Raw genomic sequence first — 26295 nt, forward strand, 5'->3', positions numbered from 1 at the left:
AAGTAGGACAAGGACACAGGTCATGGTTCCTCCTCAGGTGTTCTGCCTGTTAGTATCCTCATGGTGGCTCTCATGGTCACACTGGCAATGCATGCACACATGTATCCTTTTTTAGATGTGAAATAATGAGAGGTCAGGGAGTGTCAGTGGTGTGCTCTCTCCCTCTGAGGGCATTGAAAATACCAGAGGTTGAAAGATTAACAAGATGATCTCTGAGTCATCAGAGAGGAGGCAGCTGTTAAATGTACACATTGGCTCATTGGACAGGAAACAGTTACCTGGAGCCAAATGCCTGTTCCTTAGCTTTCTGAGACAGAAACAACGATGTGCTCCATGAGGGTGCTGGACAGACAGGGGAGGAGGTGAGGCCACAGGCTGTGGAGCCAGGCAGACCTGGACTGAAGTCTAGGCTCTGCCATTGACTGGCTGTGGGAACCTCTCTGAGCCTCGGTTTTTTCCCCTCTGTAAAATGGGGATAATAGGCTTCCTGTGAATACAAGATAGATATTGTATGTGCAAGCCTTGCTATGTGCCCAGCACACAGAAGGTACCCGATGAAGTTTTCTTTACAGCATGCTTGGAACTGTGCTAGGTGTATTTTTTTAAATTGATTTTTTAGAGCAGTCAGATTTTTCCCTAGCTTCAAACCCTCCTATAGATTGATGGAAGATCCCAACCTGGAGAAGTGGACAGGGCGAAGTGACTGTAGTGCCATTATGCGGGCCCCTTTCACAAATTACTCACAGTTTTTAGCTTCCAGGTGAATTGGTGGTCCCATTTCCCTTCCCCAGCACTCCTGGGAATACCTGAAATGTAGGATCAACTCACTTGCCAGGTTGTACTGAACCATTTAATTGACAGAAAATGGGATGAAACACATATATCAAGGTGGGTAGGATGAATAATGAAAATGAGGATTTCTGGCAACAATCTGAAAACTCTTTACAATGCTACAGCTTGGAGCCGAGGGTGAGTGCAGGAGACGGCAGAGAACAGAAAGATCACAGGGGGAAAGAGGCCGTTCCCAGAGTAACAGGGGGGTGCAGGAGGCATTTTGCAGAGTCCATTGCAGGAGTGAAAGCCTTGTTCCTGGTCCCGGTCAGCTGCAAGTTAGGGGCAGGACCGCTGTCAGCTGTCCAACACCATACGTTGTGAAGGCTCTACACTTAAAATGTGAGCTTGGGTGGTTAGAGATGGAGAGATGGAGAATTGTCTGCCCCTTCCACAAAAGCCCTGATGCACAGAAAGACCTCTGCAGCTCAGCGTGGGATTCAGAAGTGGGTCAGAAGCAGGGCAACGAAAACATTGGAAGATTTGAACAAGATCAGAGAAGCAACCTTTCCTTTAGTCACAGATGGCTGGGCTTTGCCAGTGCCCTGGTGAGGAGGGGCTGGAAGTCAATACCCTAACCGCACTGTAAATTATTTATAGCTTGTTGCATAAATAATTATGCTTAAATTAACTGTTTAGTAAACAGTTTATAATTCACTGCATAGCAGAGGTTAAGTCAATTTAAATTAATCTATGTGTGTTTTTATAAAGTCTTTAGTGAGAGAGAGCCTTCCAGGTTGCATTGTAGAGAAGCATAGGGGCGAGGTGGACCCAGCTGACAAATGACTTGGATGTCTCTGGAGGAATTCTCCTGTTTACTCAGAGTGAGACCCAGAGTGCTTGCAATGGCTTCCAGGCCGGCCCTACATGATCTAGCTCGAGTCCCTTCTCTGAGCTCATGCCCTACTGGTCTTTCCCTTACTCACTCCCTTGCCACACACATCTCTGTATTGTTTCTCTAACAAATCAGGCATGCTCCCACCTGGAGCCTTTGCGCTGTCTGTTCCCTCTGCCTGCAATGCTCAGCGCCGTGTTTCAGCGAGGTTGATCTCTCACCTTCTTGAAGCATTCACTCATGTCTTACCTTCTCGAGGAGCCCTACCCCGACTGCTTATTTAAAATGGCAATCGCCTCCCTGCCTCCCACATGAACAATCTTCTCCCCACTTATTCTAACTCTATGTCTTAGTAGAAATTACCAGTTTTAACATGCTATATACTTTTTAATGTGTTATCTTTATTGTTATTGTCTGTTTTCCTGCTGTAATGTTTCTTCCACAGGGGCAGGGATGTTTGTTTTCTTGCTCAGTAATATATCCCAAGCAGCTCGAACAATTCCTGGCACATAGTAGGCACCAAGGAAATATTTATTGAATGAAGGAATGAATATTCAAGGTGGAACTTGTGAGAGTATGTCAGCTGCACACTCTGCGTGGACGCAGGGAGCGCCTGGAAATTTTTGCAATGAAATTCTATGGGAGGTCCAGGCTGAGAGGGACTGGACTTTTTCAAAAGAAGAGATGGTGGGCCCATTAGACTCGACATGCCTCGAACTGAACCCACCTTCCTGTCTTCTGAATTTATTTCTCCTATCCATTCAGCTGCTCAAGTCAAAAATCTGGGTCACATCTTTGACTCTTCTCTCTCCCTCATCATCCATTTGGGTCAGTGTCCAAGTCCTGTTGATTTTATCTTCTTAGTTATTCTTGAATGATTATTCTCCAACATCCTTGCTGCCACCAGAGTCAGAGTTCCTTCTCGCCTTATACTTGAAAATCATTTTAGCTGAATATAAAACCCTTGGCTCACACTTTATTTCCTTGGGTATTTTAAATATGTTACCCTGCTTTTTTCTCTGGTATAAAGCATTGCTCTAAAAAAAAACACACCATAGCATAATTTTTTGTCCTTTATAAGTACCATGCACTTATTTCTAGATACACAAAGGATTTGCTTTCTTTCTTTATAAAAGCCCAAAAATCTTACTAGAATATGTCATGTATGTTTGTTTTCATGTATGTAGTATCCTCTTTCAATATATAGCTAAAAAAAATATTTTTCCAGGAAAGTTTTCCTGACTTATGATTTTGAGTATGTATTCCGTCCCTGAGTTTTGAGCTCCTTCCTCAGGAACTGTTCTTGTGTGTATGTTGAATCTTCTTTGGCTATCTTTAATATTTGTCGCTTTCTCACAAATCCTTTGTATCTTTCTTTTTTCTTTTACTTTCTGAATTTCCTTCATTTTTGCGCTTAACTTTTAAAGACATTAGCTCGTGCTTTTCCTTGTTTAGTCTTTTTTTCTAAAATGGCATTTCTCTTTTATTTCTAATTGTTTCCTGAGTTAGGACCTTTCTGAGGTTTTATGCTTCTGTTTCTTATCTTATATCATTTGAAAATTAGGAGCTGATTTTGAGATAGTAAGTTATAGTTTCCTCTGTTTTGTGAGCATTTTCTGGGCATTTTCTCCTCGTAGGGATATTATTCTGCTCTTTATTCTCTTTCTAAAATAACTATGTAGAGGATGGGACTTGAGTAATCTTTTTGTTGCTCATTGTTATGTAAAATTACTTTTCACGGGCTTCTACAGGGCAGCAGGTTCAGGAAAGCTGTTCTAAGTTCACAGAGCTCCATCATCTTTTGTTTTTGTGTGGGGTTCAAAAATACGGTGCTCTTCTTTCTGAGAGTTCCCAGCTCTGCCTCCACCCCCACATTGATCTGAGCATCCTTTGTATCTGCGTCCCTGCCCTGCTCAATTCCAATTCCGCTCCCAGAAGTTTCTTCTCCACCTGGCACTTTGTTGTAGAAAAGATTCCTGCTGGTTCAGTTTTGAGTGTTCAGAGTGGGTGCTGTGCCCTCACCTCATGAGAGAGGCAACCCCCCTCTAGTTTCAGTTACTGTCCTCAAATGCTCGTGCTGTGCTTCCCAGTGAACACCCAGTGGCTACTTTGGGGTTCTCCTTTCTCATGTTCATCAGGTACCCCTTATCGCTTCCTTCCTCTTTCTCTCATGCAGGTGACACCAAGCGGGTCTTGAAGCTGGAGGTGGTTTGTCCCCACTTCCTGTATTTTCAGGTTTGTGTGGATATTTTGTCGTCTAGTTTTGTTGTAAATATCATCCATGGGGTTTTTGTTTTATTATCTAGTTGCTCTGTCAGTTTTTATGTGGGGATTTGGAGAGACTGAAAAACTATGCTGCCACCACTGCCATCTTCCTAGAGTTTTCCTTATTTCTCTTACTTTTAAGTAGCTAAGTTCTAATGATACAGCTTCTTTAATTAAAACTGCTCTAATAATAGCTAACACATATAAAACTGCCTGTCAGGGATTATTCTAAGCAAATATATATCTCTACACATACATGCATATATGTGTATGTGTGTATATGTATTTATACATATATATTCACTTAATAATCACAAAAAGCCTAGGAGTTAGGTATTATTATCCCTCCCTTTTGCCAGTGAGGAAACTGAAGCACAGAGAGGTTATGTAACTTGCCCAACGTGGTACAGTCAGTGAGTGGCAGATCTGGGATTTAATCCAGGCAGTCCAGCTCCAGAGTTCATGCTCTGGTGGGAGGAGTGGTACCCAACATGAGCCACATGATGGCTAGAAGACCAGTGACATGCCTGACTCCGATGGTGGTACGACTGTACCTAGAAGATGCAGAAAAGAAGAAGTGGTGGCTGTGACAGCCTGAGACGTCTAGTAGAATCCAGACAGCATGACATTACCCAGAAGGAAAGGCAGCCATGCTGGGTGAAACTGGCAGGACTTAGCAGCTAGAATAATACCCACTGTAAGGTGCTAAGGGAAGAAAGGGTGTCAGAATCACCCAATGCCACCTATGGTTGACTGAACTAGTGTTTTGGGGGGAATATATGTGAGATGAACTCTGGGGACTCCTGGAAATCCTTGAGACGATGGCATGTTGTGTTGGGGTTAGAGTGGAGTTGGGTTATATTCGTTGTCTCTCTTCTATGACACCGTGTGAGCTTCCCAAGGGCGAGATCTCCAGCACAAGGCCTGGTGCACGGTCAGCATCACTAGTGTTGCACTGAACGAGGTTGACCAGGGATTGTCTGAGAGCCACTGCTTAATGTTTCCAACCTTGTTGAACTGGTTGAGAATAGTTTATGCTTGTTACTGTTGTAAGATGTGGACAGGCACCTGCCTTGGGAGCTCTGATCTACCTTCAGCCTCTTCTCCAAGGCTTGAGTACATATATCCACACCTCACCAGAAAACCGTTTGCCTGTAAGCTCAGGCCAGAATATGAGAACTGGGACAGTAATTGCTTAGGGTCCAAGCTCTACCCAACCAGAGCATTGCTTAGTGGAATGTAGGAAAGTTGCACATACAAAAGGTCCCTCTGATTCTACTGGCACTGGCTTTAAGTATTTCTATTAAATACTAAATATTAAAAGAAGAAGCTATTAAACAAGAAACTTTATTATAATGTCTTTTGTGGGATCTAGTTACTTGCCCAACTCTCAAACTTTTACCGCTAGGAAAGAAGTATAGCAGAGAATCACCTACGCTTTCCCTGACAGCCTAGCCAAAGACAGACTCTGCATCTCCTGCCGTGTGGTCCCGGAACAGAGAAAGGGGTGAGTGCAGGGGGTCCCCACATGCTAGGCCAGGGCTATCATGCTCATCTTTGGTGGCATCCTACAAGGTCAGAAAATATTTTTAGCTCATCTGACAAGGCTTATAATCCGTATTCCCCGGGCAGTCTCTTGTTTACTTGATTCAATTAAATATTTATTGATACCTACTATGTGTCAGGCCCTGTGCTGAGTGCTAGTGATGCTGAGATAAGTCAGACAGTGCCTGCCTTTGAGGGTATCTCAGAGTCAGACGGAAGAGAGAGGCAGATGGAGAAGCTGTAATGTGTGGCCAGTAGACACACAGTCTTTGGAATCAGGCTGCCTGCATGGAGTTCTGGCTCTCTTGAATCGCATAAGTCTTCTGCACCTTTGCATTTTCATCTGTAAAATGGAACAATAAGAATGTGCTCCTAATCAGGTTCTTGCGAGAATAAAATAACATATGATAAGTTTACAGCCTTTGGGGCAGTAAGGGTCCAGTGCATCTTAGTTATTCACTGGTGATGGCTTTTGTCTACATCTCTTTCCCTGTGACTTCAGAGCTGCTTTCACTCAATTCTCTCTTTATTTTTTTAGCTAAAGATCATTATATTATTATCTCAATGGTTTAGTTGTAACTGGGGCAGCTCAGTTTGCACAGCCTGCTGGGTGAAGTCAGGCTGGGTGGGAGATATATATGTCCTGATCAGCCAACACATTTTGCCCTCTACCTACTGGTGGGCCAGGACCTCCTGATGTCTCCCTGCCCTGGTCAGAACTGGCCTGAACCTAAGTGGGGTGTGCCAGCTTGACGGGGCCTGGGGACCAGCCACTGAGTGAGATTGAGCGGGGATAATAATCCTCTCGATTTATTCTTCTCAGCGTGTTTTGTTGCTGCTTGGGGAGAAAGAGGAGGCATTTGTTTAACCAATCTCTAGAAATAGAAGTTATTTTAAGCTCATTCTTAAAGAAAACCAGATTCTGCTTTCCCCACAGGCGCCCCCTGTCTGTCCTCATTTCTGAGGCTGTCACCCTGGAAGGCGGCTCCGGCAGCTGGACAGCCGGGAGAGGGTTTGGCCCAAAAGCAGTAATTGCATCTGTGGGGCCTGGGATCCTGGTCCGCTGCCACTCCAGAGCTGTAGGCAGATGCAGCGGCTCACAGCTCCCTTTCATCTTCCTCTTGCTCATAAACAGCCTTGAAGTTCTTGCTTGGGAAAACGGTCCTTCCTGTCTCCCTGTGTTAAGGCTGCCACATCTTGCTCTCTACTCCTCTGTTTTTTCTGAGGGGTGGGCAGAGTGGGAAACAGCAAATGTGGAGGCTGAGAGTAGACTCTGGAGTCAGAGAGACCAGGTTTCAACCTCAGTGCTACTGCTTTTTACCTGGATGATTTTACTTCTCTGCATCTCAGTTTTCTCATCTGTAAAATGGGAATAATAATAAAACCTAATAGACAATTGTCCCTAGGAATAAATCAAATAATTCATGTAAAGCACTTAGCACAGGGCTCAACACGTGGAGTATGCCCCAAGATCCTACCATTATTATAGTCATTATCACAGGTGCTAAAGTGTTACCTGTGAGGGAGGGCAGCAAAGAGAGCTAACATTTTCGAGTGTCTCCTTTGCGCCATGCAATGTCCTAGGCTCTTCACATTCGCCACTTCATTTAATTCTCCCATCAGCCTGGCACAGAAGGGTATATTATTGTCTCTGTCTTATGGATGAAGAAATTGAGGCTCAGAGAGGTTAAGAAACTTACTCAAAAGACTGATGTATGTTGCTAAAGGTCAGGATACTGGTTATCTTGACTGGGGCGTGACCAGAAGGGGCCACAGGGGAGACTTTTTCTGGTTCCTGGATTCATGGGTGTGTTGACCTCATGAAAATTCATCAAACTGCAGCTTGATCTTTTGATTTGTTCACTTTTATGTATGTATGTTATTTCAATAAGAATTTCAGGAAAGGGGGGCAATAAAGGCAGCTGCAGCCTCTGATCACACAGGTTATGAGGAGCAGAGCTGGCTCTTTCTGCCCCACATGCTAGCATGCAAGCCTCGCTGGCCTGGGCCTGGGGAAGCTCTTTTTATGCTCAAGCCCCTTACACAATAGGCCGTTCGGTCCCATCCCGGGGAAGCTCTGGGTCAAAGCCTGTTCAGGCGATTAAGGAGGGAGCAGGCTCATTATGAGCAGTCTGAGGGCCTGACTGAGCCAGAGGGAGGCATCCCTGGGGTAGCTGAGCACAGAAGGTGCAGGTCCAAGAGGCTCTCCTGGGATCCAGCCACTGGGGGGCCCTAGGGCAGATAACGGGGCCGACCGGAAGACAAAGCCAGCTAGGCTTGCTGTGTGTTCCTTTGACTCAAGAGAACAACCTCATCCCCTAACCCAGCGGGGCACCTTCTTTCCTTCCACTTCTAGGTTCTTTGAGGACGTTTCCACTCCTGGCTCCTTAGCTGGGTTCCACCTCCCCGTTCGCTGGAGCTTGAATTCTCTAGGTCCTCCTTCCATGGGGCTCGTGGCACAAAGTCAGAGAGATGGCCAGTCTCAGCCTGTGCTTCTGGCCGGGGAAGAAGCAAGGGAAGTGAAATTCTTTCTGCAAGGACGGGGTAAAAAATCCTCAGGCTTCTCATCTGGACTCTACCTCCCAACCCAAACCCTGTATTTCTATTTGAAGAAACGTTTTTATTTTTAAAAAGTTTTAGATTTACAGAAAATTGCAAAGATGGCACAGAGCGTTCTCATATACCCCATACCCAGTTGCCCCGATTGTTAACGTCTTACATGAGCACGGTACGTTTGTCACAATTAAGGGACCAGCACAGATTTGTTACTATTAGCTAAATTCCAGACTGTATTCAGATTTCTCTAATTTTCCGTAAATGTCCTTTTTCGTTTGAGGATTCCATCCAGCATATCTTATTACACTTAGTCATCACTCTCCTTGGTGATCTCTGGTCTGTGACAGTTTCTCAGTCTTCCTTTTTTTGGATGACCCTGCCAGTTTTGAGGAGTACTGGTCAGATATTTTGTGGAATGTCCGTCAGTTGGGGTCCCTGATGTTTTTTGCATGATGACACTGAGCTTATGTGTTTGGGGGCACATGGCCCCAGTGGGGAAGTGTCCTTGTCATCGCATCACATCAGGGGTACATGCTATCAACACGGCTCCTCAGTGTGAGGTTCGCTCTAACTGCTTGGTTGAGGTGCTGTTTGCCAGGCTTCTCCATGGCAGAGTTACTTTTTTTCTCCACTTTCTATTCTCTTTTCTTTGGAATTGAGTCACTAAATGCAGCTCACACTCAAGCCCCACCCCATGTGTTTTTAGTTATGGAGTTTATCTGATGCAAGCCCTGTAAATGCAGACAGTTATCCGAGTGTTTGCACGGGTAGAGATGCACAAACTCACACCCAGACCCCGGGACACTGGCATACAGGTAATACAGGCGGACTCCCGGGTGAGTTCATGTCCACAAACACAGACACTCTGAGGCGCAAATACTCAGATACTGGGGAGATCAATAGTTTTGTCATTCCATTTCCCTTACCAGCAGAGTGATAAATTGACTACGGTTTTAATTAACAGTTTCTGAAATCCACTTTCTTTCTAATTCTGAAAGATCTTAAAGAGCAAGACCTGAGTATGCGTCTGTGTGCATTGGGGTGGAGGGGGTGGTGAAAATGTGTTTCCGATCTAATCAGGCCTCCTGGGTGGGCCCAGGTAGGAGGCATTTGGTGGCTCTCATTCCCTTTTTCTGCCTTCCTGGCTCTTCCACAGCCCTTTCCCATCCATGCCAGAAGTAAAGGGGTGTGAGTATCTCCTGCCTGGGGGTCCCTGAGCTCTTCCACTGGAAGACATGGGGGAAACCCATCCTGCACCACGTGTTTCCTGTGTCCCAAGTGCTGTGATGTAGCAGTCTTTCAAGCCCACGGGCCTCCAGCCCTGTCGCCCGGCCCTGCCACCCTTCCACAGCTTCTCAGGGCTTCCAGCGTAAGTGCCCAACCCTACTCTCGCATCCAGAGCTTCTCAAGATCAGGACCCAGGTCCACCTTCCCAGCTTTCCCTCTCACCTCTCCCTCTTTTCCAGAATGTGTAACTCTAGCCCGGCTCACCTACTCCTTGTCTCGTTGTCTGTCCACCCCCCTCGCCCCGGAATATGCTTCCATTGTCTTCACCTGTCCAAACCCCACCCAGCTCTAAAGCCACCTTCCCCAGGCAGCTGCCTTGCTCTCCAACTGGAAGAGACAGCTCCCTTCTTTGAATTCCCAGAAAACCTTTTTTCTAAGGGATGGCACGGACTCAGTGCTGCTTATTTATTTGTGTACTTGAGTTTTAGAAAAGGTTCTTTTGGTTACAATTAATAGAGATTAACTCTTGGACTTATGCCACTGTCCCCAAATGATCCTGGGGTTCCTCACGCAGCAACTGAAGTTGCTGTCATGAACGTCATGACCCACGTCCAACAACTCCAGTCTCTGAAACTCTAGGTTCTAAGTTTGACAATTTGGGGAGAGAGAATTGGAGCTTGGTTCAGGAGCCCACCTGAGGATCAAACACCAGCTATGGCCAGGGACATCTTCACACAGCGCAGACATGGTCACCAGAGGACCACCCTTGTGTTTGGGAGGAAGGACCTTTCCCAAACAGGAGGGAAAAGCTGGAGGCTATGTTGCCACACAAAGAGGCAGCTAATGTAACTTGTCTTTGCCTTTGACAGAAGAAGGACAGATGCTGGGAAGACGAAAACAACAGAGGTCCACCGCAAAGTGTTTATGGGTGAATGAGTCAGTGAGTGAGTGACTAGTTCATTTGTTGCCTCTTGAAAGCCCCTAGGTCAGTTTGTCTCCCAGGTCTGTATCTCTAGAACGTGATGTTCATATGTTTTCTCATCCTCTACATTCCCTTTCCAGTCACGTTGATCTTAGGGCACTCTCTGGGCAGCCCGAGTGGTGGATGCATGTGGAGTCTTCTGCAGAGGTATGGCAATAAATGCCTGCCGTTTGGTACCTCGTTCATTGGCGTACATTTACTGAGCGGTTGGTATGTGTCAGGCACTGGCAATAAGCTAGATATGAGGGACTGTCCCTCACAGGACTTGGAGAGTCAGACAAACACACCAATTACAACAGAATATGATTAGTGCTCTGTTGGAGGACGCACAGAGACACGCAGGGGCCCTGGGGAGCAGCTGATGATCTCTGGCTGAGCCTTTTTAGAGAAAGTAACATTAGAGTTAGGTCTTGCAGGGTGAGTAGGAGCTTGCCAGGTAGAGAAGAAGGAAAAGGAATTCGTATCTGAGAGAAGCACTGTCTGTGCAAGGCCACAGGGGATGGTAAAAGAGAGTAGTATGTTTGAGAAGTAGGGAGGTTGAGTGTCCTGGAGTGTACAGTGTGTATGTGGCAAGGGTGCTAAGAGTTGGGGGAAGATGGAAAAGGGAGATGTGTGGCAAGGAGGCTGGGGCCAGATCTCGGAAGCCCCCCTTTCCCAGCCTCAGGAATTTTGACCCATGTCGGGGGCAATGGTCCGTGGTGGGGAACACTGAAGATTCACAAAGGGGAGTAACTATATATATACAGAAAGTTCTCCTCCATTGTTGGGGGAATGGGAAGCATTGCTGCTTTGGGGAGCCAACATGACTGCATCTGTTGAATTACAATTCTGCTTCTGGGGATCTAGCCAGAATGAAGACACTGATATGTAAGGACATATGTATAAGGGTGTTTATAGTGGCCAAGAACTGGAAATAAAGTGAGTGCCAACACTGGGAAAATGGTTTAATAAATTGTGGTATGTCTATAACATGGAATAATTTTCAGACAATGAAAAGGATGTTTTAGGATCCTACGGGATATAAGCCCATATAGGAATGGATCAGTGTGGAGAAAAATATGGAATGACACTCACTAGGTTACCATGAGTTGGCCAGGGTTGCGGGGGCAAGGATTGAGGGAGAGATAATAAGGTGAGAAGAGTAGAAATTGTCTATGATCAAAGAGTACACGTGATACAATCCCACTTATGGAAAGTTAAATACGAGGTCATAAAGACAGAATGGGCCCCAGGGCGCTGTGATTTCAGGTGACTCTCTGTCTCTCTCTGTCTCTGTCTCTGTTTCTCTCTCTCTCTATACACACACATATATATATGTTCAAATTCTTTACAAATTATAATAGCTGTTTTCATGAAGGGAGAGGGAGAAATGTCATTGGTGAGTTTTTGTTTTTAACGCTTTAAAAGGCAATTTGCTATAAGAAACCACATGTACACTTTCCGTGGTTAAACATTATACGCCTTGTGGTTAAGAACTACATTTAAAAGCCTTAGAGTTAGACAGTTGCTTCGTTCAGAAATTCCTACTCCTCCTCATTAAATACCAGCGAATACGAAGACGTGATCTTAACCACGATATTGCAGCGTGCCTTTCTCGTTTCTGTCCTACTTGATAGTTCCGCCCCACCTCGCTGGCCACACCAGTGCCCTTTGTGTACTGTGCTCAGAATCAGAGCCGAGTCCTACCTTGTCCCACACAGCTCTGCAGGGTCTGCCTCATCCCCACCCGCCACTGCTCTCCCCGCACGGCCCCCATCCATCTCTCTGTCTGGCTGACTCTGACCTCCTTACTATTCCTCACACATCTCAAGGACACTTGTGCCCCAGAGCCTTTTCACTTGCTGTTCCCACTCCCTAAAACAGTTTGCCCCTGGATATTCACATGGCTTGCTCCCTCATGTCTTTCAAGTCTTGGCTCAAATGTCCCTTTCTCAATGAGCCTTCTCCAATCCACTTATTTTAAATTGCAATGCCTACTTCTGCTTCCACCCCCAGCACTCTCTACCTTTCTTTCCTAGACTCTTTTCCTTCATAGTGCCTACCACCCCCAACGTATTATATGCATTGCTTATTTATTTTGAAAGTTGGCTGTCCTCTCACTTGAATGTAACCTTCGCAAGGGAAATGTTTTTTATTTACTTGTTTGCTATTACAGCCCAGGGCTTAGAACAGTACTTGGCACATAGTAGGTGCTGAATACCTATTTGTAGAATGAGAGAATGATTGGCAGCAGACAGAGAATGGCTTGAGGCAGGTAAGATTGGCAACAGAAAGACTAGTTAGAAGACTCTTGCAAGCCAAAGCCGAAGACTAAGGGACTGGAGCCCAGCCTTAATGATTAACTGTGCATCTCGTCTTCTGTCGTCATCTTCAAGTGATGTTGAAATCCATTGTTTTTTAACTTATCATTACTTTGTCTTGATTCTTTGGGCAGATCAAAAGCTCCATGAGAGTGGAGGCTGGGCGTGTGCATCTCCACTTTTTCCGCAGTGCCTGGCACTTTTGTGACATTAAATATAAGGCACTCAACACACGTTCAGTGCTTCATTAGTGATCTGATATGACTGGATTTTATTTGACTAAGTGAATTTTAGAGCAAATTTCATTTGATAAAGATCTCAGGCTCTAATCTATATTCTCGTATTGTACTAGTAGAGTTAATTTTGTTCCATTACAAAAGTAACATGCACAGGGGCCGGCCCAGTGGCACAGTGGTTAAATTTGCACGTTCAGCTTCGGTGGCCCAGGGTTCGCTAGTTAGGATTGCACTGCTTGGCAAGCCATGCTGAGGTAGGCATCCCACATATAAAGTAGAGGAGGGTGGGCGCGGATGTTAGCTCAGGGCCAGTCTTCCTCAGCAAAAAGAGGAGGATTGGCAGTAGATGTTAGCTCAGGACTAATCTTCCTCAAAAAAAAAAAAAAGTAATATGCATGCTCACAATAGAAAATTTAAAAATTAGACCAAAGTTGAAAAAAATGAAAAAGGTTTACGTTTTGCCACCCATAAGGAACCATTAGCATTCATCTTTCCTTCAAATATTTTTTCTAGAAATATCTTTTTAATATCGTTATAATAATTGTGTTTACATTTTTGCAGGCTGCTTTCCCCATGTTACTTTATTAGCACGCGCATTTTTCTTTGCTATAAACTTTTGGGAAGCATCATTTTAAAGAAGTGCACACTATATAACATGTAATTGTCCCATAGCTAACTAAATTTGATGTTAGGCTATTCCCCTTTTCCTCTTATTGCAAAGATCATCTCCTTCTGTGTCGGACTCCATTGCCTGTTGTTTGTCTGCTCATCTGCCCCCAAAACTTCTGTGCCTCAGTCTTACTATCTGTGAGATGGACCTAATGAGAAATAAGAGGATTAGGTAAGTGAACGCAAGAAACAGTGCTGAGCATACGGTAGGTGTTGAATAAACATCAGATGGCTTGCAATTGAAACCTCTGGAAATTGTGGAGCGTTGATTCCCATCCTGGTGCTGTTCCCTGGCTGCAGGCTGCACCTGATGCAGGTGGACTCAGTCCAGCGCTGGATGGAGGACCTGAAGCTCATGACCGAGTGTGAGTGTATGTGTGTCCTGCAAGCGAAGCCCATCAGCCTGGAGGAGGATGCTCAGGGTGACCTCATCCTGGCAGGTGGCCCTAGCCTCGGAGACCCCCTGCAGCTGCTGCTCAAGCGGGGCTGGGTCATCAGCACTGAGCTGCGCAGGATTGGGCAGAAGCTGGCCCAGGACCGATGGGCGCGCGTGCATAGCATGAGCGTGCGTCTGACCTGCCACGCCCGCTCCATGGTCAGCGAGTACAGCACTGGCAGCAGGAGCTCCTCACAGGAGATGGGCCAGGTTGGTTGCCCTGGGATGGGCGTGGGTGGGCACTTGCAATGAGGATGCCTTCTAGAAGAGTGGGTCTGAATTGCGTGGAGTCTGAACTCCTCCTGCCCCAGGGACATCCCTCCTCTTCCCATAAAGCAGGGAAGACAGTAAGGACCTTTGCTGAGTATCTACTCTGTGCTAGGAATTGTGCTAGATGTTTTTATGCACATCTCATTTAACCTGCACGACCTGTGATGCAGACATAACCACTGTGAGAGGCTGTGCAATGGCGAAGGATAGCCACTTTAATGCCAGAGTGCCTGGGTTCAAATGTCGCTCTCCTGTGTGACCTTGGCAAGTTAATTAACTTCTCTGTGCCCCACTTCTGTCGTCCTAATGAGTACAATAATAGCATTTATTTCATGACTCTGTCGTGAGGACCAAGTGAGTTATTACATGTAAAACTTTAAAAAGAAGTTTATTAAAAACGTTAGCTAGTGTTGTTGTCCTCACTTTATAAATGAGGACACAGAAACTCAGAGAGCCTAAGTAACTTGCCTGAAGTTACTCAGTGAATGGTGTAAGTGGGATTCAACCTAAGCCTTTCTGATTCCAAAGCCCAAAGCGAGCCGTTGAAAATCCCCCTTACCATGACTTCTCTTTCCTCTGACGTTCTCTTTCCACCTTAGTGCTTTACCCTTTTCCTTGCTCCACTTTGCAGCCAGTAAACTTCTATTCATTCTTTGAAACCCAGCTCAAATGCCCCTTCCTCTCTGAAGCTTCCCAGATCCCCCAGCATAACTAATCACTCAGTTTTATTTTTTGACTTCCCAAAGCAGCTGGTAGTGATTGCCTTTGCCATCCACCTCACGCTGTGTCCCAGTTTATCTGCCTGTTTCCCCAATCAGGTGCCTTGCCTTTTTGTCTTTATGCCCCAGAGGGCCCAGCACAGCAGTTGGTTCTCGACTAATGCTTATTCAATTGAACAAACTTGATCTGTTTTTCTACAGATTGAGAAGCTGCTAATGGAGAAATGCTCAGAGCTCTCAGCAGTCACAGAGAGGTAAATCTGGACCCTGGGTCTCCCAGGGACTGCCAGCCTGTCCTCAGGCAGGGGACGGGGCTGACATCTTCTCCCAGAGGGAGAGAGCGAGTGTGGGGGGAGGGAGGGCTGGTGCTGTTCTGCAAGTTCCCTTTTGCTGACTTTTATAAGAAAAGTTAAAAGAATCTCTTGGGATTTTCTGCCCCATTTTCAGATCCTAGGGAGAATGCAGACAGCAGAGAAGAGGCCCGAGCATAGGAAGAAAGAGGATTCTTGAGGGCTGGTCACAAGGAAAAGGTTTCCCACAGCTTTGGGAAGGCCCCCAGTCCCCAAAGTCAAGGCAAGGTGAAGGCAGACACACACTTCTACTCACATACACAAAGACAAGGGTTTCACAGACACTCACTCGCTCGTACACAGATATATAAACACACACTCATGCAAGCACAGAAATACACCCATGCCCTCTTCAACATATCTCACACATATAAACACACATACGTTTACACTCAGACACATACACACACTCAACCTCAGTGTATACACACCCAGGTGTATGTTGACTCTCCCTCACCCTTCCAGCCCCCAGGCCCTGAAAGAAAACCCTGGAACTTGGCATCCCTTGGGCCCCCATGGAGTCTTTGGCCTTCCAGTGTGGAACATTCTCAGGCCACTGGGGTAACTTTGAGCCTGATCCAGCCCTGTTCTTTCTGTCTGGGGAGAAAATCCTCAAGGGTCGTCTGTGCACATTGTAGGCAGCCCTTCCTTAAGGGCCCCGGCAGTGCCATAGACCTTTAGGGGGAGCGCTGGCATTCCTGGCTCACCAGCACCCCTCCTCTGCTGCTCCCATCCCCCATCCCCAGACCCTGGCTGCCATGATGGCAGGTCCTCCTTGGGAGATCCCCAGAGGCAGGGGTTTGGCCACTTTCTGATGGCCTCTCTTCCCCGTAACATGGACTTTAGCTCCCAGCTCAGGCCAGCACTTCTCTGAACACTGGGAGGCCAGGAGACGAGCCAGCTATGGACTATTCCGAGACCGCTTTTGCTACACACCAGGCCTGCGGCAGGCCCGGATCTGGCCCCCGCAGTGGCTCTGGGCTGACCACCTGCCCTGTCCAGTGGCCCACCTCATGATTTCTTTTCCCCAGGTGCCTCCAGGTTGAGAATGAGCACGTCCTGAAGTCGATGAAGGCCTGCGTGAGTGACACCCTGAGCACGCTGGGCCAGCACTTCAGCCAGCTGCTGGAGCTGGCCCTGACCCGGGAGGTGCAGGTCAGTGCGGGCCGGCCCCTAGGGAGGGGCGCTCATGTAGACTCCTGGGGAGGTGGGCAGAGGGACTGGACCAGGCTGAGGGAAGCTCTGAAGTGACCTTTGCTGGGAGACCTCCTACTCAGACCATAAAGTGAACTCATCCCCTGAAAGACGGACTGTCAGAGCTGAGTGGAGCCTTTCCCAGGATTTAGGCCAACTCTACATTTTCCAGATGTGAAAACTGGAGCCCAGAGAGGAAAGAGACTTGTCCAAGGTCACACAGCAGGCAGTGGCAGAGCCCGGCTCCCCCCGATTGCACTCTCAGTATTGTCCCTTCACCCGAAATCTTCTCTGTGGAGTTACGTTCACAGTGTACACAGTGGATCCTTATTGTCCTGAAAGACTTAAGGCACCTGCAGGGAACAAGCCAATTCTGGAAATCCTGGTAATAGAGAAGACTCTAGAAAGGTCATATAGTGCAGCGGCCGCCTCCAGGCAGGCCCCCGTTTGATTCTACAAAGAGCAAGGGCCCTGGAGCCTGAAGATCCACTTTAAACTGTGGTTCACCGGGGGCCTTTGGTCAAGTTCCTTAACCTCTTAGCCTCCTTTTCCTGATCTAGAAAGTGAAAACCTTCCCCAGAAAAGAAGTGAGAAGAGTAAGCAAACAGCACATGGAAAGTGCTAGCACGTAGCACGGGTTAAATACATGTTATTTCCCCCTCTTGCCTTTTCCTATTTTAAAAGGCTCCCAGAAAAGCAGATTCCATAAGGTTTTCATTATGAAAGGTATTTACGTGTTATTTATAGTTACAGAAATCTGTGTTACATATTTGCCATTTTTTTCCCACCATCAAATAAAAGCCTTCCACAAATAACAAATCCCTTCTCGTGTCGGCTTCTCTCCAGACTCAGCCTCTCCACTGAGCCCAGAGTTTCTTTCCTCTCTTTCCTGTGTGTCTGGCTCATTTCTCACGGGGCCCAGGCCCTTCTGGCCTAGCTCACCTGCTGGTCAGTGCAGCTGGCTCCCTGCATTCTTATGCTCCCGGCCCAGGGGGTCTGCGAAGGCCACACTCCCTGTCCTGAGAGGCTGGGACAAGAGGAAGGAAGGGCCAATGGCTGGGGCGCTGGGCCAGGCCCTCAGAGCTGGCAGTCACACATAGGAGCAGACAGTGGTTCAAGCTGGAGCCAGTGTCCTAAACTGAACCATGAAGTCCCAGGGGGCCCAGTGGACCCTGGGGGTGAAAATTGGTGAAGAAATTGAGGGAGTTGTGAGCAAGGAATATTGAAGTTAGTCGTGAGGGGAGGGGAGTCTGGAGGAATTTTTGAGCAGGGGCCCTGGTACCCATTGATGCTTTTTATGCCATTTTTGTGCCTTCTTGTCTGGAAGTTCCAGGTTCAATGAAAAGGACTGAAACGGAACAGTTACGTTGGCTTGTAAATGGAAGCCAGCTGGTTTAGAAGTAGTCATCAGCTCTGTCTACCAGGGCGCAAAGGGATTGGGTGTCTTTGTGATGCTCTAGGTCACAGAATCCTGGGAAAAGCCCCGTGGGCTACTAGGAGCCCACTTGGGCCTTTTGGACTATGTATCTGATTTCCCAGGGCACTGGGTCCATTCTGTTTCTTCCTCATCCTGATCTTTTTTTTTTTTTCCTGAGGAAGATTTGCTCTGAGCTAACATCTGTGTCAATATTCCTCTATTTTTTAGTATGTGGGCTGCCAGCACAGCATGGCTGCTAAAAGAGCGGTGTAGCTCCGTGCCTGGGAACCAAACCCAGGCCACTGAAGCAGAGTGCACTGAAGTTAACCACTAGGCCACCAGGGCTGGCCCTATCCTGACCTTTTTCAAGATGGAATTCCAGTGCTTCTGCTTCCCTGGCTAAGTCCTGCCCCATCCCCAGGTCTGACCACCTGGGTCACTGATGCTTGGCCTGGGAACTGAGCTGGGTCAGCTGCTCTGTTGTTAGAATTTGGTCCCCCATTGGACTCCTTCCCCTGGTGGAGAAGGTAGATTTCTGTCCTTCATTCCTCTACATATTTGTCGGCTTCCTGTTAACTCCCCTTTCCTCCCAGCATGCCCCATGGTGTGCTCTAAGTCCTCCTATGGGCTGAGCTTGCCATGCTCATAATATTTTTCGGCTGATCTTTAGCTTCTTTTTACATTAGACAGTTTCCATACAGGACAGCAGTGACATAAGGAGATACGCTGGCTGAAGGCAGGGTAATTTGGGTTCAGTCTTGTGAGTGTGTATTTCCTAAGCTAGTGACTTAGGATGTTACTAATTATACAAAGACCCTATATTTGGGATATCTTGACAGAAATAAAATTAAGCCCATTTGTTTCCATCAGAATTTCTCCTATAATGTGCCATTCTGCATTGCAGATCTTCTAAAAGGTCCTCCCACATTCATAGTATTTCTTGTCTGAACTCTAGCTTCCATAATAGGGATTTGCATGTGCTTTGTTCATGGATGCATCTCTAGTGATTAGAAGAGTACCTGGCATGCAATAGGCACTAAATAAAGATTTACTAATGAATGAATCTTAAGCAGTATATTCCAAACTTACATGATCATAGATCTTTTTAATTCTTAAAGCGTCTATTCACTTATTCTGGGATGCTGGTGTTTCAAGAAATGCAATTTGGGAAATGCGTTTTCTTTTTTCTGCTAGGGAGCCAGGTAGACTCTTGAGCAGAGGAAGAACGCTCTTCCCACCCCACTCCCACCCCCTTCCGTAAGAGAATATTACACAGTGGAGCTGTGCTTGCTATGAAGGCAGTGATAATCTGCACTGGTCTGCCCCGTCCTGGAATATTATGTCCAGTGCCAGGCCTCAGAAGTGTCGTTGCCAGTGATTGTGCTCTGGGGGGTTCCTGGGAGGGTGGGGAAGGGCTGAAGATCAGGGTATGTGGGGAACAGTTGGAGGAACAGGGGATGTTTAATCTCAGGATGGACACTCTGCTATCTCGGAAGTTCTGTGCTTTGGGGCCCCAAAGGGAAGAAGGACCTTGGGCTAGTGGAGTGAATCTACAGGAAAGTCCATGTAAAAAGGAAATTTGTGAAGCAATAGGGCTTAAGGCCACCTTAGGAACTTCCCATCCCTGAGATGGGCAAGTCGTGCCTGGGAGGACATCGGCAGTAGATGGAGGCTGAACTGAATGACTTGCAGGGTTTCTTCCAATCTTGGTAGTATGTAATTCTGTGAACGTGGACATTGTGCGGTGGAGGACTGAGCTTGGAGTCTGGAGGCATATCAGGGTTCAAATCCTGACTGTGTTACTTGCTGGATATGCAAACTGAAGCAAGTGACTTAATTTCTCTGGCCCTCAGTTTCCTCATCTCTACCGTGGGTTGTTGTTAGGATCAAATGAGACAACACATGAGTAACTGGTGGCACTCTTTTGATTGTGTCAACTGTCTTATTCATGAGACTTGCTCTGCCTTAAGAGAAACCAACAATGAGCTTTGCTAAAAGAACTCTTAATCACTTAATTAATTGTTATTAAGATAATTTAACTACTTGATGGGCATGGGAAAATTTAAGGCTTAAATGTTAGAAGCCACCAATGGGAAATTAATGAGTGTTTATGATTAGACTATCTGGGAATAAAGAATTAGCCTTGTGGGAGGGAAGAGGAGAAGATGACTTCTAAAAATTGATTCACTTGTAGAGGACTTCTAGGGGACTCTCCACTTAGTAGGGCGACTCTCTCACCTGTACTTTTGAATCCATGTCTCTGCTTCACGTGGCTAGGTGTTATGTTCATTCATCCTTTTATTCCATCAAGCAATTTTTATTTTAGGTTAAATAGCGCCTTTATTCTAATAAAACTGATTGGGGAATGTATCTTTGGCTCTGAGGCTAAGTGAGCTTGTTAAAACTTCATCTCACAGCTGAATTTCCCCTCCCCATCCCAGGCAGAGCTGGACCACCTCAGGCCTTACCTGAGGGACAACCACCTATCCTGTGACAGAAGTCAGACCAGAGGGACACTTCCTGAGAAGAGAGACAGGTGCTAAGATGAACATACTCAGTTCCTTCTTCCAAACTCACTAACTCATCCCTCCTCTCTCAGTGAGGTGACAGGGAGTGGTGGGGAGTGAGGCCAGCAGAGGTGATGGTGCTGAAATCCCTACCTATGAGGACAGAAGGAGTGGGGACCAAGTACCCAGCAGTTCACAGCTCTTGTCCTGTTATCTTATTGGCTTTATCCATCAGGCTGTGGTCAGGCAGGAGAGGGGCTGGGCCCCCAGGAGGAAGAGGTGATCTGCCTGGGGACAGTCCTTTCCCACCTTCATGAAGCCATTCCCCCAAATGACAACCTCTACTCCTTTGTGGATCCTTCTGGAATCTCAGTGGGCAATTTAGACGTTAGTCTCAGAAGGCTCAGAAATGACTCAAAATATTACATTCATTAAATTAACCCTAAGGAGCTTTTGTAACCAATGCTCAAAATTTGCTTTCCTTTTCTATTTCCCATGCTCAGATTTTGCTCAGCTGTATTATCCGCTATCGTAATCAGAGGCTGCAATACGATTAAATGGCAGCATAAAGATAATCCAAACATACTTGCCAGATGAGAAATATAAAGGTGTTCAAAATTTTAAAATAGCCTCCAATTTCATTTTAAAGTTCCCTGGGAGAAAATAAAGTAAAAGAAAAAAAGCAAAAACCTGAATCCCTTTACTCTTAGGAATAATTCAAAGTCCCAAATTCTTAGCTTAATACAATTCACTTCAGTTTTCTTATTCTGCTCGTCTTAGCCAGGAGGGTCTCATCCCAGTGTGTGTGTGGGGAGCCGTGTTGCCTCGGCAGCTGAATCCAGACCGTCTCTCCAGCAGTGGGAGGGTTCCTTCAGGCCTTCTCGATTTGTACGGCTCTTTCCCGACCGTACTTGGAAGGGCCCGGAGAGGTAGTACCTTGGATACACAGTATTCTCACAGCCCTGCGCCTACACTCACAGGAGTTAAAACAGGCCATCCTCAGTCCTTACAGAGGAATTTCAGGTGAGATTTCTCCTAGGACTCTGCCTGTCGGCCTCCCGAAGGCCTTAACAGACACTCTCTGCAGTTGAGAGAAAGAGGGTGGGTGACAGACACTGTCTTGGTTGCATCTGTGGCAGGATGTCAGTTTATTTCAGTTGTCCACCATCCACAAGGATCTGTGACATACATTTACTGGGGGAAAGCATCCACCATAGGTTAACTGTGGTACGATGTTTGCCATATATGGGAGAAAAATGTCTCCTTTCTCACTGAAGGGCATTAGATCTGTTTTTTTCCTCCTGCAAAGTCAGGCATTTGTAATTCCTTCACGTGGACTCGCTTGATTTGCATTCTTTCCCATCCAGCATTTTCAACATTTCTCAATTTCTAGCTCCCCTCGAAATGACGTGTTTGTGCCACTGCTTCAAGTGACTTAGGCTGGTGGTCTTCAAAGCACTTCAAATAGTATTGCATTCTCCAGGTTCCCAAAGATTTTCTAGGAGAAATCCTAACATGTATACCTTTACGGAAGTCAGTTTCCAGATCTTCAGTTTTCATTTGTTTTCTTTCCTAAAAATGATGCTCCTAATAATGCACAGAGTTTTTAATAGCCCTTCTATTACTGTCCAAAGGAAAGGCGGACTCCTCACCCAGCCCAGATCTTAGAGGGCATTGTCTGGCTGTGCAAAAACCTCGCAGTGCAAGCTGGGAAAGAGGAAGCCTTTGTGCATGAACCACGAACCCTTAGGCCTCTGTGAATTATTTCAGTGTTTTTTGCCTATTTCTGTTGAGAAAGACATTAGACATTGTGTATTTGCCCAGTGTGGGGATTTTCTGAATCCAGATATGTGGTAGAGTATATGTGTGTGTGTGTGTGTGTGTGTGTGTGTGTGTTTTGGAGGGGTGTTTATGAAAGTTTCTAATTTAACTTATCCCTTCCATCTCCATTTATTCTGAAATCCTGCATGGCTCTTGAGGGATAGTCTCCTTGGACAAAGCAAAGAAAGCATTGGTAGGATACATCAAACACTAAAAATGGCTTTTGGGGGCACATATTTAAATGCAAGCAATTCCTTTCAGCTACATTTCATGCTCAACCTTAGGATATGTCATTAGTTGGGAAAAAAAAGTATTTTTGAAGAGCCAAAGACTCTAAAGGTTAATGATACCAATTCTTTTCAATGTAACTGGAATAGTTTTGAGGACAACCAAATTTTTCAAGATACATTGGATAAAATCCACAGATATAAGTTTTATGTGAATTTTTTTTTTTCAGATTGGGTGCACATTATTTAAGAAAGCAGTTAAAGCCTATTTTGTCAGGACGTTTTATGTAATATTAATACTAATTTCTACTTCCTGTTAGCAAAAGGTAAAATTAATTGCTAGCAGCTGGACTAGTTATATTTAAGCAGTAAATACCTTTTCCCTTCTCTAAGTACCTAGGGAAGTTTGATCATGAAAGCTAATAAAAATAACTGAATGATTTCTCATATTTTTATTTTCAGATCTTATTTAATTATTCCTTAAAATGAACACTAATGTTCATTACATATCCACAGCTATTTGCTGAAGGAATACAATGCCTTTTATCATATTCCTAGATTTATAATTAATTTACAATGTTAGCTACATATTACTTTGCATTTTTAAAAGTTTAGTAAATTGTTTTATTTTGGCTTTATAGCATATGCAAATAAGTCAAATTTTATTTTAGACCTACATTATTTTAATATTGACAGCTTTTAGCATTTTCTCTTAGAGAGTGATTTCCATAATTATTTGTCAGTGTTTTTTAGCATTTCTTGAAAAGTATAGCAAACATTTTTTAATTGGAAAAGAAGTCAGGTCTATATTGAGAAAAAGTTAAGTTGACTGGGCTGACAGGCTTGACTAAAAGAACTGTTTTTACCGTTAGGTTATAGGGTGGGTATTTTCCATAAATTAAATCAGCAAAAGCTGTAGCTTCAAGGTTTTGATAAAATGTATTTGAAACACACAAAAATACTTGATTAAAAAATTGTATTGGCAATGAAATTAATAATATTTTGATTTTCCTAATCCTGCCTGAATAATTCGGAAAACCCAAGGTGCTCTAAGTGGAAGAGTGATGGGTATAATTGATAGTTATTTGATAAGTCTTGGTAAAGTACTTTTGGAATTCTTCCCAGAAATTGAATAGTAACTAACGACTCTAGAGATGGGGGAACAAATGCTTTTGTGAGTCAAATGGTTTCCCATCCCTTGCTTCTACCAATTTAGAGGGGTTATCAGCTGGCAGATCATTAAGAACAGTGTTTGATGGATGATAGATCGCCATGTGATTACATAACTCAGAATGTGCTCAAAGCATCGGGCACCTTGGCTGCACAAACTCCTCCCATTGCTCTCTATGGATTTATGGGAACAAGATTTTTCAGGGTTTACATCTAAAAATGGAGCACGTCAATATTCAATCATAGATGCATGAATGAATGAGAAAACTTGAAAAGGATACACAACTTCATTCATCTCAAGATATATTTATAATAAAATTTTCATTTTTGTTTTTGATTATGTAAGCTTAAAATCTATGTTGTTTTGACCAATTGTACTGATAATAATTGTAACAGTAACTCAACCAAAAAGAGATTGTTTTTAAACTCTTAGGGCCTTATAGTCACAGGAAACAAAGTAAAATTTCAAATTTCAATGATAAGTATGATAAGGGTGATCAATGAAACACTTTGAAATTTAAATGTCTTACAATGAGATAAATTCTGAGGGAGAATTGGAATGGGATATAAATTTAAGGGTGAAAAGAAAGATGCAAACTGTTCAAATGTTCAAGAAGGAGATTATTAATGTGTTTTTAAGCGGATGATGGTGGTATCAAGTAGTTTTGGTATTTAGATTCCTTTAAATACATCTAAAAGAGTGATGTAATGGTTTTATTTTATGTCAGTATTTACAATTTGCTGGAAATTACATCTTTTCCAAGTCTTTTCTTTAAACTTATGATGAAAAATTTTACTTGCCAAATTAAAACTATGCAAGGGGTCATATTTTTAAAAAATTCTTTTAGAGCTAAATTAGAAAAAATTTGGCATAGGATACACAGACATTCTAGTTCTATAGCATGATGGCTCTTGGCCCTGACTCTTGCTAGAGAATTGCTTAGGCCTTAAGACCTCTGTCTTCTAGGGAGACTTGCCTTTCATGCTCCTGAAGTCTGGCCCCTGATGGGCCTACCGAGGACCAGTCCCTCTGCCATGTGCTTCTCGGAACACTGACCTCCATATCTTTTGAATATTTTAGCCTTGAGTAGCATTTCTTTCTGCTGCATCTTTTTCTGCAGTGATGAACTCTGCCTCAGTGTTCTCTTTTCTTCTGTTCACCCTCTGCTCCTTTCAGGGAGCCTCATCTGACTCTCTAACAGTTTACCCTGCTTCCCATTGGGTCTCTTTCCTTTTCAAACTCATGCAATCAGCATACTTGCTGGATCTGAGCAGCTGTCCCACTTTGACTTCCCTTTCCTTTGTGCCACATCCTTTTGTTTTTCCGAAAAACTCTTTTAGATTTTGAGATTTTAGATTTTGAGATTTTGAGATTTCTCTTATTGAGGGAAATGAAACCAATTAAGATCTGAGTCTGCCCCAAACCTCCTGTTCCAAGAGATCTTATCCATATTTGCCTCCCTGAATTGGATAGTCCCATTCAGGAGATATCTTCCCATCAGTCCTAATTCATGCATTTCTTCAATATGTTTTCTTAGGACACAGGCAATACTATATCCTCATTTTCAAAACCTTTCACCTAGAAATTTATCGAGCCATCCTTTGAATATTTCATACTGATCTCTATAGTCTTTTCCTGTGTCCTAGACTCTATAAATGTATAACAAACAACCCTAATAGCAATCATTTTTATTATATCTCACAATTTTTTCTTTTAGCTTTTTTTTTTTTTCTGGGGGAGATTTACCCTGAGCTAACATCTGTCACCAATCTTTCTCTTTTTGTGTGTGAACTCCTGCCACCGCATGGCCACTGACAGATGAGTGGTGTAGGTCCATGCCCGGGAACCAAACCTGGGCCGCCGAAGCAGAGTGAGCTGAACTCACTGAGTGAGCCCCACTGGGGCTGGCCCTATATCTCATAATCTTAAAGGCCAAGAATTTGGCAGGGCTTGGCTGAATGATTCTTCTGTTCTCTGTGGCATCAACAGAGGTCATTTGATGGTGTTCAGCTGCCAGGTGGTTTGGAGAGTCTTGGAAACCTTCGTCACGTGTATGGGGCCTTAGAGAGGATGACTGGAAGGAGGGGCTCAGCTGAGAGTATTGATCAGGGACCCCACACATTGCTTCTCCAGCGTGAGTCCCAGAGTTCTCAAACTTCTTACATGGTAGCTCAGGACTCTGCAAAGAATGTTCCAAGAAGCCTGGGTGGCAGCTTCAAGGTTTCTTATGACCTAGCTTTGGAAGTCCTGGAACATTACTTCTAAGTGCTGGTTTCTAGCAAGTCACCGAGACCAATCCAAATTCAAAAGGGAGGGAATTACCTCTCTGTGGAGGACCAGCAAAGATGTGTGGCCACCTTGAATCCACCAGACCCTGTCAAGTCTGCCCACAGTTTCACAACCCTTTTGCATGGCTGGGCTACCCTAACGATGTCTAACTATTGACTCTCTCTCTGAAGCTTTAGGAAGAGGCTTCCCAACATATTCCTGGCTCTTTCAGAAGAACTCATTCCAGGCTGATTTGAGAGCTTACCTCTCCTGATAAATTTCATGTGGTTGCAGTCGCTCTTTCTGATCAAGATACAATTAAAAATCTATCCTCCTTTTTGAATTCTTATTTAGAGCAGTTAGATTGCATGCATCTCCGTAATCCTTTTTTATCGCTTTCTTCTGGTCTTCAAGATGTTATTTTTTTGTTTCATATCGGCCTAGCCTGTCTTAAAAATAAATTCCGTCA

The 26295-nt window shown here is 44.9% G+C and overlaps 1 protein-coding gene across 9 annotated transcripts in view; it reads left to right on the top strand.

Annotated features, from left to right (window-relative positions):
- The window catches only part of INSC (INSC spindle orientation adaptor protein), a 128580-nt gene that overhangs the window by 48297 nt on the left and 53988 nt on the right, over positions 1-26295 (top strand). For all 9 annotated transcript variants that reach the window (XR_011495925.1, XR_011495924.1, XM_070491180.1 and 6 more), the window contains exons 3-5: positions 13747-14092; positions 15073-15125; positions 16253-16376. Coding sequence is in view for 7 of the 9 variants with exons in the window: in XM_070491180.1 (XP_070347281.1) it covers positions 13747-14092; positions 15073-15125; positions 16253-16376 (523 nt within the window). In the remaining 2 variants the exon portion in view is untranslated. The remainder of the gene's footprint in view (positions 1-13746; positions 14093-15072; positions 15126-16252; positions 16377-26295) is intronic.

Source organism: Equus asinus, chromosome 20, assembly GCF_041296235.1.
Source record: "Equus asinus isolate D_3611 breed Donkey chromosome 20, EquAss-T2T_v2, whole genome shotgun sequence".
NCBI classification, from domain to species: Eukaryota; Metazoa; Chordata; class Mammalia; order Perissodactyla; family Equidae; genus Equus; species Equus asinus.